The following is a 16912-nucleotide window of genomic DNA, read 5'->3' as shown; positions in this document are numbered from 1 at the left end:
GATCTCCTCACCTCAGGGCCCCATGCTTTTTATTAACACAATTTGTCCTGAGGCGAGGCAGAGATATACACTTCAAAGGGTCAGGGTTTCATATACAGAGTCCATTGTCAGAATGAGGAGAATTAGTCTACGGCTGTTCAGGTGTTTGGCCAGTAGGAGGCAATAACATGTAGATTAAGATGCCCTGAGCTGTCTGGCAGCAAACAATCATCCGTTTTCAGGTTTGGGGAAATGCTATCAGCCATTCCCAACAGGTGACAACATATGTGACTCAGCCTTTGTTGAGTCCCCAAGTTCCATCAACCTTTTGATGAAACTCTTGCAATTATGACATGCTGGAATTGGCTTTTGGCAAAAATAGATTTAGAGACATTGAATCATGGAACAAACTGATGTATTTCAGAGGAAGGGGGCATTGGGCAGAGATTTACCAAAGAACTTATATGCATAGTCCATGGACAAACAATAGTGTGGGGAAGGCCTAGGAAAAGACAAGGCTGAAAAGCCTATGTGAGCCATAATAAGGTGTTATAAAGAATAACAGTACCAATAGTACCAGGTCTGGGTCCAATTACTGCATTCTTGGAACAGGCTGTGAGATAAGGTAGTATCCAACAATTTTATTTTCTACTTTAGCCTGAGAATTAGGAAAAGTGTTGAAAAAAAAAATCAGTGTGAGCTTATTAACCTTTTATTTGTAACTGGTGAAATTTCAGTAGTTTAGTAAAACAAAGTGAACATTTCTAGTGAGGTAGTCATGGTTTAATATTGACAGGCCCTGTTTGTCAGCAGCAGTTTTTGTATATGAGGGGATTTCCAGACTGTAATTTGGGAGTGATGGTTGGCAAAGCATTAGGAATCTATGCCAGGTACAGAAGGTCACAGGCTTTGCTGACCATTGGCACCTTCTCTTGGATGACTTTTATGTGTGCAGTGATGTCAATAGGATCATTTTCAATGGGAGAGGCCATTGCATTTAGTGGTCTCACTTGCTCTTGCTCTTTCCTGTGAGTTAGTTTAATGAACTCTTCATGGGTAAGTGAATTAAACTGTTACACAGACTTGAACAACCTTCTTAGGACATTGTGTTGTCTTCTACCTCCAATAACTCCCTGCTGAGCAGGTATTTTGAGAGGAGAAAGGTGAATGGTTTCTTACAGTGACCTGGGTAGATGGAAGTTTCCAGGATGTGGTCATGGAGCACTGGCTCAGCTCACAGCCAGCTCTTGGAGAGGTTCACAAGGGCCTTCAGTCAAATTAAACACCCACTGTCCATTGGACACATACAGGAAACATATTACCCATGTAATGCAGGTGAATAAAATAGTCATGCTTGCTTTTGGCTGTCTGTACATCTTGGTGTGGATTTCTACTGCTCACATTTTCTGGTGTCCTGTTTTAAGGGGAAGTTACACTACTGCATTTTAGATTTGCCATTGTCAACTTCAATTTGTCCCACAGCTGGAAAAACATACTCACACATCATCTCTGGGTCCTTGCTTTTGCTGCATTATGGAGACCAGACTTCTGTAAGTGCTTTGTGATTAGTGGCAGGCAGGTCGCACCTCACACATATTTTTTTAAGGCCCTATTTTCTAATGCAGCGGTTCTCAACCTGTGGGTCGCGACCCCTTTAGGGGTCAAACGACCTTTTCCCAGGGGTCGCCTAAGACCATCCGAAAACACATATATAATTACATATTGTTTTCAGTAGCAAAATTACAGTTATGAAGTAGCAACGAAAATAATTTTATGGTTGGGGGTCACCACAACATGAGGAACTGTATTAAAGGGTCACGGCATTAGGAAGGTTGAGAACCACTGTTCTAATGGATTGTTTCCCACACTTGCCAGATCCTAACAGTTACCAAGAAAAAAGTGTCCACCATACACAGAACCAAGTTCCACCCCTCCTGAGTCAGGTTCCCCAGGGGACGGATTTGCATATTGCTATTATTGCCAGATCTTGTCATCTTGGAATCTTCTGGAGGCTTTCCATATACTGAGGAGAAAAAGGCTGGTGTGTGAACATGAGCTCCACAGCTTGAGTTGGCCCTGTAGTCTCTTTATACTTCCCCACACAGTCTTCCCACAGGAGGAACAATAGGAGCTCACTCCTCAGTGCTTTTGCACTTGCTGTTCCCTCTCTCTGCAAGTCTTTTCCCCGGTGTATCCATGTGATGCATTTCTGCTTCTTCACCTTCTTCAGGGTTTAGCTCACACAACACCTTCTCAGTGAAACCTTCCCTGATATTCCAGTGAAATAACACTGGCCTCCACCAGTGTACCCCTCTGTGTCCTCCTTCCCTATCTATTTTCCTCCACAGTGTTCACTACCATCTAGTCTGCTATGTATTTTTAAAAATGTAATCTGTCCTGTAGAATGTAGTTCTCTGCAGGGAATGCATTTTTGACCAGTTGGTTCCCTGCAGTGCCTAGCGCAGCACTTGCTTTGTAAATGGGGCTGCGCAATAGTAAATATCTATTGATGGATGAGTGGGTTTTTGACAAATCCTTAGTCATTCTTCCTGTCACCCATTTTCAGGAAACACTGGCCTAGAAGATGTTTAGGGAAAACTGAGTGAACCATAGGAAATGTTTGTTTTCTTCCGGTCATTTCTCCCCATCCTCTGGGTTCTAAGACTCGCCAAATGCCTGGGCTTGCTCGTAGTCCCTGCCTGTCCTTGCTGGGAACAGCCGCCCTGACAGGGATGCTGACCTATGCAGTGTGAGTGGGAATCTTTTGGGGGTGACTAATTCACCTGGGTGAACAGATTTTTCTGTTGGGAAGCACTTTTATTTGTCCATTTCACCTATAGATGTTCTTTCTCGTGGTATAGTGAATGGGAAATGTCTCCCAGCTTTTTATATCTTATAGTTTTTAGCTCAGGGGTCCTCAAACTTTTTAAACAGGGGGCCAGTTCACTGTCCCTCAGACCGTTGGAGGGCCAAACTATAGTTTTAAAAAAAACTATGAACAAATTCCTATGCACACTGCACATATCTTATTTTGAAGTAAAAAAACAAAACGGGAACAAATACAATATTTGTATTTGCATGTGGCCCGCGGGCCATAGTTTGAGGACCCCTGTTTTAGCTGGATTAACTGCAAATAAGAGATTTGAACAAATCTACCTCCTCAAGGGTAGTTGCTACTCAAAGTGTAGTATTTGGACAGGCATTACCCCATGTGGGAACTCATTAGAAATGCAGAATCTCAGGCCCACTTCAGACCTACTGAGTCAGAATATGCATAAAATGGTTAATTTTATGTCACTGTTTTTTTTTACTTCAAAGTAAGATATGTGCAGTTTGCATAGGAATTTGTTCATAGTTTTTTTTAAAACTATAGTCTGGCCCTCCAACGGTCTGAGGGACAGTGACATAAAAATACCGGCTCTTCCACAAAATACTGACTTCTGCACATGGGCCATATTTGGGCAAACATTATTGTAGATGTTCCCGTGAAGGTGATTTTTGGATGAGATTAATGTTGAAATTGGTGGACTTGAGTACAGCAGGTTACCCTCCATAAGATGGGTGGACTTCATCTAGTCATTTGAAAGCCTGACTACTAGTAAAACAGAGTCTGACCTCCCTGGGCAGGAAGAAACTCTGCCAGCAGATGGCATTCAGACTCGAACAGCATCAGATCTTCCCTTGGGTCTCCAGCCTGCCAGCCACCCAGCACATTCTGGGCTTGCCAAGCCTCCACCATCTCATGTGCCGATTCCTTAGAATACATCTCTCTCGATGTTTGTACACTCCTGTTGATTCTGTTTCTCTGGAGAACCCTGACTAATATGATCCACTTTAACAAGATTCCTAGGAGATGCAGAAGCATCTTTAAGTCTGAGAAGCACTGCCCTAAGTAAACTCTTCCGGTAGAATGATTTTGATGGGGGCTGCCTTTAGCTATTTGGAGTTTTATGTATTTAATTCTGTAACAGGACACCTAAGGGTTGTATATTAAGGCAATTATTTTAATGCTCTACAGTAGCCATCTCCTGGATGAATGGCATTTTCTCTGAATCATTGATTATGCTGATTCTATTTTAGGATGAAAACATTTTAGACTCATTTTTATAGTTTAACTAGAGTAAAGGTTGGTATGCTTTACCTCCACCATCTTTCCCCTTGTCTTTGGTTTTCTGACATAAACAGGATCTCTTTCTTCCCCAAACCTTTACCCTAATGGCCTTCATACACATTGGGTCCCCTTAAGCATGTAGTATTTTACTCTAGGCCCTAGAGTCTAGCAGTGGTCGGCAAACTGCGGCTTGGCAAACCATGGCTCATGAGCCACATGCGGCTCTTTGGCCCCTTGAGTGTGGCTCTTCCACAAAATACCGGCTCTTCCACAAAATACCGACTTCTGCACTTGGGCCACGAAGTTTCAATCGCACTGTACATGGTATTTTGTGGAAGAGCCACACTCAAGGGGCCAAGGAGCCATACGTGGCTGTGAGCTGTGGTTTGCTGACCACCGGGGGCGGAGGAGGGAGGGACATTAGCACTCACAGATGGGATTGTATGTCAACTGTGTTTGTGTGTGTCTATTTTATACAGTTGGAATCTTGGGCTCAAATGTTATAGTCAAACTATCTTATAAGATACTTTATTAAGTCTTATCTTAGAGTGTGTGAATTTTCATGTTTCCTTGAGTGATCAGTGTTGCTTTATTTCAGTGGGCAGTGCTGCCATATATGAATGTCTGACATTCCATTTGACTTTGTCCTGTAAGCTGCAGTTAAGAAAACTTTGTGCTATGAGCCATCATGTGCATTAGTTAGAAATATTTTCAGTACTCTTTAATGAACTTAATGCCAGCCAGTTTTTTCTGTCTGGCAGAATTCTACCATGATATCTTATTATCCCATAGGGCTACTTAGAAGAGTAGGGACTCTGTGTAAGCAAATTTTCTAGCTAATTCAGTGATATTCCTTCAAGTATCATGTTCTTTAAGTTTGAACTTTTTATAAGTGGTTTTCATATAACTCGTCACATATACTTAATACCTTAAGCAGAAGAAGGCTAAAAATAAGTCTGGGTGTAAGGACGACGCTAATCATTGTGTATTTGGAAACACCAGGCCATTGTACCATGCGGATGGTCTTCTCTGAGGCAGTGGCAATAAATGGTACATGGCACACTTTCCTGCTCCATCAAGTGAGCTCAGGCTGCTATATTTTTTGAGTTGTCAGCTTTGGTTTCTTTGTTTTGTGATCCCAGGATTGGTTGTTGTCACGTCTTGCAGCAGTACAAGGGCCTCTGGTGTGCTGTCTCCTGAGCACTTCTATTTTGATGCTTCTAATTGGTTGTGTATTTGAAACCTGCTAGGTAACCTTGCTAGAATGTATTTCAATTAGGAGTTGGTTCAGAGGCGTGCCTTCAGAAGGTGAGCTAGGAGTTGAACAGGTACTTTTATGGATACGCCTTCTAGCAGCCAAAGGAGGGGAGGTTCATTTTTTCCCTTCAGGTTCCCAGTTCCTGCCTTTGGATTATTTCACTATTTATTAATTATCTGCTATGTGCTCTGTGCTAGGAACATTCAAAGGTGAAGTAAACATTTTTTGCTGTTCTCAGAATCTATTCTGGGGATAGATAAATAAATATAAAATAAAGCAAAGCATAAACTATATAATAGTTTAAATAACATACTGTGGGCTTGGAAGAAGGAGAGTCTGTGTGGATTTAACCAATCTTAATGGAAGATAAAAGGGTGGATGAGGTTTCGGGTGGTAAGATGGGAAGTATAGTTTAGTTATGGAGAGGATGTCACAGGTGGAAGCAAAGTATGAGCAAAGATGGCCCAATAAAGGGTATATGGAAGGAAGGGAGTTTGTCCAGGTGTGGTTGGGCAAACATCTGTTGTTCACATGCCTGTTCCCCAGGGCATGTTTTATAGAGTCGACTTTCCACATTGAACCAGTGGCTTTGTAATAAGAATTTTAGAGCATCACAAACCCTGGAGTAATAATTCTGCTGGGCTTGGGTGAGTTGCCCGACTGGTGCTTCCACCTCACTCTTTATTTCAGTGTCCATGTCTTACTGTGCTTGGAACATGGACGTCTTTCTGTTCTGTGATCCTGGAAACATTCTTTATATGCTTACTGTGTTTGTAGCACATAGCTGCTAGAGGGTGGGTAAATTTCCCGGCTTACACTGTGTGAAAGTGAAATGAGCACATATGTTAAAATTTGAAGACAAAGATCACATTGGAATTTTCTCTTAACAGGTACGTCCTTTTATAAAAAGGAGCTGCGTACACAAGGGCCAGCAAAGAATTTACTTGTCCTGAATTTTGAAATATTTTGTTTTTAAAATCCTTTGTAAAAATTTTGAAACTGTGTTTTCTTGTCTTTTAGAATTTATATTTACAATTGATAGTAGTATTTTTCTTTGTATTTATAGTACGGCCAAGTACAGCGTGTTGACATTTCTACCTCGATTCTTATATGAGCAGATTAGAAGAGCTGCTAATGCCTTCTTCCTCTTCATTGCCTTATTACAGGTAATGTTTCTTTAAAATCTATTTAAAATTCATAACCTTGATGAGATTCATAACCAAAATGAGATTTTGCTGAAAGGTCACTTACCTAAAAAAGTATCATAATACTTCAATGTAATTTGCTTTCTTTGTCCAGTTATTGTTGAACTAACATGATCTTGCTGAAAGGCAGACTTCTTTAAGTATGCCTTACATTGCAATTACTAAAATGGACATTGAGAAATGGCCTGAGGGTCTTAATTTTAACTCTTTTTCTATTCTACATCTAGCAATGTTGGATAAAATTTTAAAAATATGTAACACACTAAGCTAGTTTTTAAAATAAAGTAATTATTGTGGTGTAGCAGAAATGGAAAAGAACCACAGAAGAGTGAGTGGTGAGTGTCATTTTTTTTTCTTTTTTCGTAGAGGATTTTAATTTGTCAGCTTCTCTGTGTTGGTCTCTTGTGTTGCAGCAAATCCCAGATGTATCTCCAACAGGAAGATATACCACCCTGGTGCCATTGATAATTATTTTAACAATTGCAGGCATCAAAGAGATTGTAGAAGACTTTGTAAGTTTTTGTTTTCAGATAATAAAAACCTTGCATTGACTTTAACATAACTCACTTGTTGCTTTGGGTTTTCTGTTTAAGACAGGACATTGGTCTATAGCTTAATTAGCCTCTCAAGGTCATGGTAGCATATTTTTTTTAATATATTTTTTATTGATTAAGATATTACATATGTGTCCTTGTCCCCACGTTACCCTCTACCCCCCCACCCCCCCCGCTCATGCCCTCACCCCCCTGTTGTCCATGTCCATTGATTAGGCCTATATGCTTGCATATAAGTCCTTTGGTTGATCTTTCCCCCTTACCCCCACCCTCCCCTACCTTCCCTCCAAGTCCCGACAGTCCAATCAATGCCTCTCCGTCTCTGGATCAGTCCTTGTTCATCAGCTTATGTTGTTCATTATATTCCACAAATGAGTGAGATCATGTGGTATTTATCCGCTCTCCAGTTCCATCCATGCTGTGGCAAATGGTAAGAGTTCCTTTTTCTTCTTCCTCTTCTTAAAGAATACCTTTCAGCATTTCATATAATGCTGGTTTGGTGGTGATGAACTCCTTTAGCTTTTTCTTATCCGTGAAGCTCTTTATCTGACCTTCTATTCTGAATGATAGCTTTGCTGGATAAAGTAATCTTGGTTGCAGGTTCTTGCTATTCATCACTTTGAATATTTCTTGCCACTCTCTTCTGGCCTGCATGGTTTCTGTTGAGAAATCAGCTGACAGTCGTATGGGTACTCCCTTGTAGGTAACTGTCTTTCTCTTGCTGCTTTTAAGATTCTCTCTTTATCTTTTGCTCTTGGCATTTTAATTATGATGTGTCTTGGTGTGGTCCTCTTTGGATTCCTTTTGTTTGGGGTTCTCTGTGCTTCCTGGACTTGTAAGTCCATTTCTTTCACCAGGTAGGGGAAGTTTTCTGTCATTATTTCTTCAAAAAGGTTTTCAATATCTTGCCCTCTCTCTCCTTCTGGTACCCCTATAATTCTGATGTTGGTACGCTTGAAGTTGTCCCAGAGGTTCCTTACACTATCTTCATATTTTTGGAATCTCCTTTCTTTTTTCTTTTTCGGTTGGGTATTTTTTGTTTCTTTGTATTTCAAATCTTTGACTTGATTCTTGGGATCCTCTTGTCTGCTGCTGGATCTCTGTAAATTATTCTTTATTTCAGTCAGTGTATGCTTAATTTCTAGTTGGTCCTTTTTCATGTCCTCCATGGTCTCACTATACTTATTGAGGGATTCATTAAATTTATCGGCGGTTTCCATAAAATTCTTGAAAAACCTTATAAACATGGCCTTGAACTCTATATCCAATCGTTTGCTTTCCTCCATTTCTGCCATTTGTGACCTGTTTCTTTGTCTCCGAATTTTGGCAGCTTCCCTGTGTTGATAGAGTGGCCCTGCGCGCCAGGTGTCCTGTAGGGCCCAGTAGCTCAGCCTCCCCAGTTACCTGGGGTGGACACTCTTGGTGCACTCTTGGTGCCTTGGTTGTTGTAGAATCACTGGGAGAAATTGACCTCCAGGCCAATTGGCTGTGAGAATCAGCTGTGTCTAAAGTGGGAGAACTTCTGTGCTGAAGACACCCTTCTGGGGCAAGACTTGCTTCAGTGGGGCTTTGGTGCTCACTGAGTCTGCTCCCTGAGTGTGTCCCTTATGGATCTGAGGAGTTGCAGTCTGGATGGTCCCCCTCTGACCACTGGGTACAGTGGCTCCTGGATCTAAGGAGGTGCTAATTCAGCCTCTGCCTGAGGCCACACAGCAGGAGCCACGAAGAGGCTCAGCTGTGAAGCAATGCAAGCCGCTGCGGGGCCTTGGGCCTTCTCTTGGAAGTTCCGGGTCTGCCTGGCTCAGCTGCAGTTAGGTACATTCACATGCAAAAGCCTCTGCCGCAGCCTGGGTGGGGCGGGGTCTCAGGGAATCAAAGGGCGGATCAGGGAGCTATGGCTGATTCTCCGCCCAGAGTCGCGGGTCTCAGTGACCCGCTAATTGCTGCAAGCACCTCTGAGGGAAAGCCGCCTTCAAGTTCGCCCGCTGCCGGACAGACCAGCTTCTCCCCGTATGAGTCCTGGGTCCCCAGAGACTTCCCGGAACCGGAGTTCAGAGCAGTTGGGAGCTTGTGATTCAAAAAGACAGCCGCGTCCTCAGGTGCCACCCCCTTTCCTCGCGCGCGCGAGCCGCCGTACCTCTGCACTTGTACCTCTGCACTTCACCTCCGCAGCGCCTCTGGCTCTCAGCGTGCTTTTCTTTCCTTCTAGTTGTAGAATTTACACTCAGCCAGCCTTTCTGTTGTTCTGGATGATGTTTGCTCAGTCCTTTGCGGTAATTTTCAATTGTTGTGTGAGGCGACAATTTCCCGGTGTTTACCTATGCCGCCATCTTAGTTTCTCCTCGGTAGCATATATTTTGAGAGGAAACATGTACATACAGTGTCCTTAATGTCTGTACAATGACATAGAAGTAGTTCAAACTATGTTTTCTAATATTAGTTCACTGGACCCCCTTTGGTTTTTATCACTGATGTTCCTACATCTTCCTGTAGAGTTTGCTAAGTTGGTGGCAAATGTATTGCGTCTAGAATAGCAGCATTGTGCTGGCTGTGCCTGAGGTGATTTTGCAAGAATGTTCTCCCTCCTCATACTAATCTCAGTGCATCTCCAAGTTCATTGGCTACAGCCATATTGGTATTCTGTCATCCTCTTTTCTAACTCCATGATTTTTCTCCCCTTCCTCTGCTCCCCCTCCCCAACCTTTCACCCCACATACTTGCAATTTCTAACACACATCGTATGCACATTTTTTTTCTGGGAATAAGTAAATGATCAAATGTAACCCAAATCAAAGCAAAGGTACTTTGCCCCAGAAGTTTTTTAATCAATAAAATGGCTTCAAGTAATGTTGTGTTTATAATACTGAATAATTTCTTCAGTCTGATGTGAAACAAAGGAGGAGTGAGAAGTTTCATACTTCAAGGTGCTTGTTCATCATTAGAATCTAAATATGGTAATTTAAACCAGAGTACATGACAACATATCTACTAATTCAGCGAGTGGGGCTGGTCGCTAACCATTGAACAGAACAGTAGAGCATTAGTTTTGTAGGTAGTTGATTTCCTTCCCTCCCATTCCCCTTGACCCTTATTGTTTGCTGTTTCAGTTATCCATTTGGACCTTTTAAATCTAAGAACTTTCTTCTTTTTTCTTTCTGTAACAGAAGCGACATAAGGCAGACAATGCAGTTAACAAAAAGAAAACCATAGGTAAGATAACAGGCTGATCACTTTTTCCACTGGGAAACCTGAGAAAAGGCCTAGATTTAAGGAATTTGAGATAAGTAGTTAGTGGTATTGAGATAAATTGGGGGAAATTATCTATAAATACTTTAAAGAAATAGCAAAATGATAAACAAGTGCAATAAAATGTGAGCCCTGTTAATTAATATTTGAATAGGACTTGTGTATTTTTAGAATTTTAGAAAAGGTAGTAATTTTCAGGAGCTAGGCATATTTTATAGAAAAAAACATCTAAGCATTCATGTCCTTGGTTTTAATTGCTCCATGCCTCTCTCTGTCTACTTTTTATTGTATTGACTTGTAGGACATTAGCTCTGTTATTGTTTTGTTTTCTTTTGTTTTTGGTAAGTCTTATAACAGCAGGGTGATTTTTTTCTTCTTCTGGGCTAAATATGAATAGATTTAACTTACATACATCTATATTTATGTGCATGCATGAATGTATTACATATGGTACATAGGTACATAGATTGGGGGAGTGTTGGTATTATACTTATATGTCTAAGGAGATGGTATGTTGGGGTTAATAAGTGAAATTTTAAAAGGGCCCTTTGGATTTTGGAAAAATTTTTATGATCAATATTAACTTATACACTTGTGTGTTTTTTTTCTTTTTCAGTGTTAAGAAATGGTATGTGGCATACCATTATGTGGAAAGAGGTAAAAACTGTTTTTAAAGATATGCCAAAAAGTATTGGTTTGGAGACTTGTAATTAATTGCTAATATTGATTACAGTATAAAGTTTATTTTAAGACATAGGTCATCTCTACTTAATGTCAGTTTTAAGATATGGTGTTTCCCCACGAGGTTACTTAGGACTGACCAAATGCTCACTGCATCAGTTCAGAGCTGTGGATATTTCTGAAATCTCAAAACATTTTCTGGCTCCTAGATCCAGTTCAAGAAACAATCTTCTGTTCTCCTAACCTCAACTCTATGTTTTAAATATTTTTTTTTTGAGTTTTGAGATTCAATTAGCGGTGGGATAGAGGTTGGAAACCATCCCATTTCAGCCAGTAGTTGCTGCTCTTAATGTTACAGAGGTCAGAAGGGCTTGCTGCTGTGTCCCTGGAGGCCTGCAGGGTTTGGGGATTGTGAGTGTGTGTGTGTGTGTGTGTGTGTGTGTGTGTGTGTGTGTGTGTGTGTGCGTGTTTGGTTGTTTATACTGATGAATAGAAAATTTAGAAGAAATATGCTGTGCCCTCTGGGTTTCTTGTATCTGATAAAATTAGCTTTTTGGGTGAGTCTCTGTTTCAGCTGGGCCTTCTCAAAAGTCACAGATGTTTTGGGGGATGACTCTTACTACTACAGGAGTTGAAGCTGATTAAAAGATTTCAAAAGATTACTTTTTAGAAGGGTAACTTACAATAGTTTCTCTTGCTAAACGTTTAATAAGCAATGTTTTAAAATGCCTCTATGATCTTTTAATCTCCAGAAATGCCTGTATGGTAACTGCAGCCTTCATTTTAGTTTTTGTTTTGTTTTTAGTTTGTTATAGGAGCCCCTATATAGTATTTGGTGATACACCGTAACCTTGGTAGCAATGCAAGGTCCTGTGCTGCAAGTATTAATTGACACCACTCTCATTTGGAAGAGTGGTGGCTCTTGGTCAAGTGGCTGGAAACTCTTGATGTCACAGAGGGTGGAAATGCTACCAGTGCTATAGAACGCAAGGTTCCCACAGCACTTAGGACTGGCCTGTTTCTCTAAGGCTCCTTTTGCCAGCCCCTCCCCAAAGAGGCACTAACACTGGCTGGAGTGGAGAACGATTTGGGATGTTGACACTATTTGAAACTGCAGAAAATGGAGTAATGATCTCTGAATTGTGGGCCCAGCGATCCCTAGGCTGTAGCTGAATCATTGGTAAATGCTGAGAGGTAGCTCTGGGGTGGATCTTGACAACTTCGGTTGATTTTGAGAAGACTTTTGGGCTTATTTTTCAAGTTGAGAAATCCCCTGAGGCTGGAGTGAATTCAGGGACCTGGGGTGTGTGTGTGTCTCTTTTCACCTTAAGACTTCTTGATTTAAGTAGTTTAATACCCTGACGGGATAATCAGGCATAAGCACACCAAAAAGAAAAGCATTTCAAACAAAGTTCCATGTAAGTAGTATCTAATGTGTGTGCAACTTCTTAGTACTTTGCTACTGAGAGATAATTGTGTCTATTTCAGTAATAACGATCGGAGAAAGCCATAATTTCCCTTGTCCTCCCACTTTGAATTAAAAAAAAAAAATCCACAGCCTTTTTTGAAAACATGACTAATTTTTCTTTCTAGTTTTTAAAACTAATTGCTTCTTCTGATTTTTTCTATGTAATTAAACTGTTCACATAAAATATTTTTACACTTAAAAACATTTTCAATTTTCATAGGTATTTCTTGCTTTTGTATTGATGCCGTTAAAAGAGCTCTGAAGCATTTATTCTTTGACTTTTCTTTATTGTGGAAGATACTTCACTTCCTTTTGCCTTAAAAGTGGGTACTAACCTCAAATTTACAGTGGCTCTGGGATTTGAGTTCTACCACCCTGGAGCCTGATTCCTTAGGTTTCCCCGCACACCATGATAAGCAGTTCACAGCACTCATAGGACACCTTTCAGTAAACCCTCCTTTGCATTATCGGAAATTAAATGTAGGCCCCTGCTAGGGCCATTCTCCCAGCTTGCAAGATTCAGTAGTTTTTCACAAGTATTGTGTTTTGTGAAATTCATGATTTCTATGAGAATAGGAACATGGGTTAGAATAAGAAACAGAAAACATAGTGCCCATTTTGAGTTGTGAATTGCTAGTATACTAGGAATGGCCTTTCTTCTTGTGCCATCAGAGAATTCTGCTATCCTTCACGTTCACACTCAGAGCCCACTCACTCACATCCCTGCTGGTGGAGACTAGCACTGACCATGTGCCTACTCCGTGCCGTGTGCTCCCATTAACGTCCTCAAACACTGCGCCAACCCTGCAAAGCCAGTGGTGGTTTTCCCTAGTCTGTAAGTGAGGACATGGGGGTTCAGAGAAGTGAAGAGCTTGTCAAGATCCCAGCGCCAGTGTATCTGTGAGCTGGGATTGGAGCCTAGGCCTGCCTGACTCGAGAGCCTACATTCTATCCAGCCAGCTGCGTATATGATGTGATTTAAAGGATTTATAGGTGCTTGGCTATGGTGCTCATTTTCTACAGACTGGGGCCTGTTTCTGTGGCTTGGGGTCTTCTGTCCAGTGGATTCTGTTTCCCAAGGTGGCCTCTGACTTTGGCCATGATGATTTTTCTGGCAATTTCTTGAGCTATACAAATCTTTTCTGTTTTATGTGGCATGTTTCCAGGGGACCTTTTTAGATGGACTGTTCAGTAGTGAGTTTAGTATTGTCTTTTAATCATACCACTGGCCAGATTATTCAGTTTTGGATCTTGGTTGTCTGACCTTGATCAAATTATTTCACTTTGAGCCTTAGTTTTTCCATTTGTAAAATGGAGAAATTTACACGTGTTAACTCAATTGATCCTCACCATAACCCAATGAAATAAGTGCTGTTGATTTCATTACATAGCTGAGAAAACTAAAGCACACAAACTTTACAGGACTAGTTCAAGGTTACACATAGCTGGTAAGGAGTACTAACAGGTGGGAGATTTGAATTCAGGGCTGTGCACTTAACCATTCTCCCCGACTGCATCCAGCTGTGGAATTTATAAGTGGATGAATAATTGTAAGAAGATGAGACCTTGATAGTTCTGACTCATCTTTGTCCCCCGTCTCTTTCTTTTATTTTCTTTCCATTCAGCATCATCACAAAGAGGCAATAGTATCATTTGTCTGTATTGAAATATTTTCCTATTGTTCTTAAGAAAAATAATTTGGGCTTCTTCATCTTAAACTCCATGGCATAGTTATACAGTAATTTTTTCTTCAAATATTTAACCACCTTATCACCATTTGTGCTTTCTTTTCTTTCATGCTTCGCTGTCCTTGTCCCTGGTTTTCTAGGTGACAGTGGGAGACATTGTGAAGATCGTCAATGGGCAGTATCTTCCAGCAGACATGATCCTGCTATCCTCCAGGTCAGGTGTGCTATAGTGAGCACAATTTTTGAAATAAATGTCAAGAACAATAAAATATAAAATGGTGACTGCTGACATCTCCAGCCACCCCTTCCCTTCCACTCTGAGTCACCAATCTTCTCTTTCTGGCCTATTCTTCCATTGCCTGTCATTCACTCTTTCCTGCCTTAATCCTGAATTTTCTTTCTCCTATTTATCAATTCATTTTACTCTCATGGCTATTCTGGGCTATATTCCTCATTGTTGGAAGACATTCAAGACAGTGGAGTGATCCCTCCAGTAACCTCCAGGTGGGAGCCTGTCTGAGACTTCACATCCCCTCTCCTGATGGGTCCAGCCCACAACCTCTACTGCAGAACCCAATGCCTCCCTTTACTAGCTATTCAGAGAACTGCAGGCATTTTCTCAGCGTAGACATGACCTGCAGGTGGTGCTTCCTCCTCATTTGTCCACATTTTGTTCCCTTTCTGCCCAAGTGTCATTGCCATGTTTTCTAGGCAGTTCTGTACTAGAAAGTTATAACTAAGTGGTGTAAATAGTGAGCAACACAGTCTTTGACTTTTCTTTGGCTTGACACATACAATTATATATCAAAGAAGGAATGCCAAAATTTAAATAAGTATAGACTTTTACTCTTGAAATCAAGATTACAGGATATGATGTGAAAACTGAAAGTTCCTATATTCCTGTTGGAAATCATAGATGCTCACACAGTTTGCGTTTTCTTTGGTTGTAGACAGTGTTTCTCTTATTGGATTTGATCACACATGAGATTTTAAGTTTTAACATGAATTTCCTGGTTGAGATCAAAGGTTTAAAACTAGACCCTCTGCCACAGAGGGTTAAAACACGGTGACATGGGGCAGCATTCATGTTTGATCCTACTGATTGGTTACAAAGAAACTATCCATAAAATGTGGATCACTTGATAGTTCGGGGTCAGTGTTTTGGTTGTGGCCCTCGGGAAGCCTGGTTGGAGTATGAGATTGTTTCTCTGAGCTGACGTCATGTTTTTAGGTGGTCATTAGTGTTTGGGTCTGTACTGTGTGCCAAGCAGCCTGCTGAGCACATTGTTCCATTTAATCTTCCCAGCAACCCTTGATATCCTTACTTTATACAGAAAAAGCAGAGAAGCGGAGAAATTGAACAACTGGTTAGAACCATGTAGCCAATAAAGGTAGTGCCAAGAAATTTTAACTTAGCTGGTGGGTGGCAGAGTCTATTCTCTTAGCTACTAACTATGCCACCTAAACCCGAAGGTTGGAAGTGTTAGCTGCCCTGCTTAATTTTATTCTTTGAGTTTTCTGTCCTTCAAATTAGGTGCTTTGGTTAAAAAGTTACCTGTGGGCAGAGTAGAAGGTGCAGGGCAGTAAAGGCTTGCCAAGCCTGTGCCTGGGTTCGTGAACCCTTTGGGCTATGATTTTCTTTAAAAGATGGGTTTGTACTGGCTGCGTCGGGGGGGGGGGGGGCACTTTTGGTCAGGAGGAGCAGACCAGGTCTCAGACTGCAAGGGCCATGGAACATCATGTTTGCTCTAACCTGCCCCTCCCCTTCTCATTTACCCTCGGCTATTTCTGTTACTTGAGGTCAAGCAGCTTTTGTGGGGCCCATAAGGGCAGATCACTTGTATTGGTGTTGAGCTCCAAAGATAAGTGTTTGTCTTTCTACTCAATTACTACTACTAAAGTAGTTGTTTATGCAGGTGACCCTTGAACAACACAGGTTTGAAGTGTGTGGGCCCACTCACTTATTGAAATTTTTTTCATTAGATACCTGTTTTGTTTTCCATCCGGGGTTGGGAATCTGAGGATGCACAGAGTCAACTGTATGCAGTGATCTATGTCCATTTTATATAGGGGACAGAACATCCCCGGTTTTGGTATAGGGGGCCTGGAACCAGTTGTCTGCAGATACCAGGGAACAAGTGGGAGTAGTTAAATTTTGGGGGACTCAAAAGTTAAGCTTGCATTTTTTACTGTGCAGAAGAGTAGGTGTTGGTGCCCTAACTCCTAGGATTGTTCAAGGGTCATTTATAACACTATTTTGAAGGGCTGGTCAGCAGACATAGTTTCCACAATAGACTTTTTGAGCTGTGGCTTTGTGGAGGGGACCTTAATAAACTTTGGCTTCTTTTCTCTCTTTTCTTAGTGAACCTCAGGCAATGTGTTATGTTGAAACAGCGAATCTAGATGGGGAGACGAACCTTAAAATACGTCAGGTAAAGTTACCTTTTATGGCTGGTGTTGTTATGGAGGCCCATATAGCAAATCTGATCCGCACAGGTACCAGTCAGTGCGTTTTCTAGAGGAAAAATGTGTTCTACCACAAAAGGTTATGCCTTAACCCTAATGGAAACTATGGGGAAGAAGATGCCTTTTAATATAAAGGGAACTCCTTATAAGTGATGGCAGAGCTAAAAAAGTGGGCTTCACCCAAGTTTGGGTCAGGAAGAGTATCATGTGTTAACTTAGATTTCACTGCACTCTCTGCCTGATAGTGTCTGTGGGA

General features: G+C 41.3%; 1 protein-coding gene across 1 annotated transcript in view; it reads left to right on the top strand.

Moving 5' to 3' along the window:
• The window catches only part of ATP8A2 (ATPase phospholipid transporting 8A2), a 701182-nt gene that overhangs the window by 167634 nt on the left and 516636 nt on the right, over positions 1–16912 (top strand). The window contains exons 3-8 of the mRNA XM_036300527.1: positions 6415–6514; positions 6967–7065; positions 10272–10317; positions 10970–11010; positions 14331–14404; positions 16553–16622. Of these exons, the coding sequence (XP_036156420.1) occupies positions 6415–6514; positions 6967–7065; positions 10272–10317; positions 10970–11010; positions 14331–14404; positions 16553–16622 (430 nt within the window). The remainder of the gene's footprint in view (positions 1–6414; positions 6515–6966; positions 7066–10271; positions 10318–10969; positions 11011–14330; positions 14405–16552; positions 16623–16912) is intronic.

Source organism: Myotis myotis, unplaced genomic scaffold (assembly GCF_014108235.1).
Source record: "Myotis myotis isolate mMyoMyo1 unplaced genomic scaffold, mMyoMyo1.p scaffold_m19_p_3, whole genome shotgun sequence".
NCBI lineage: Eukaryota > Metazoa > Chordata > Mammalia > Chiroptera > Vespertilionidae > Myotis > Myotis myotis.
This window is presented reverse-complemented; position numbering and strand designations above follow the sequence as displayed.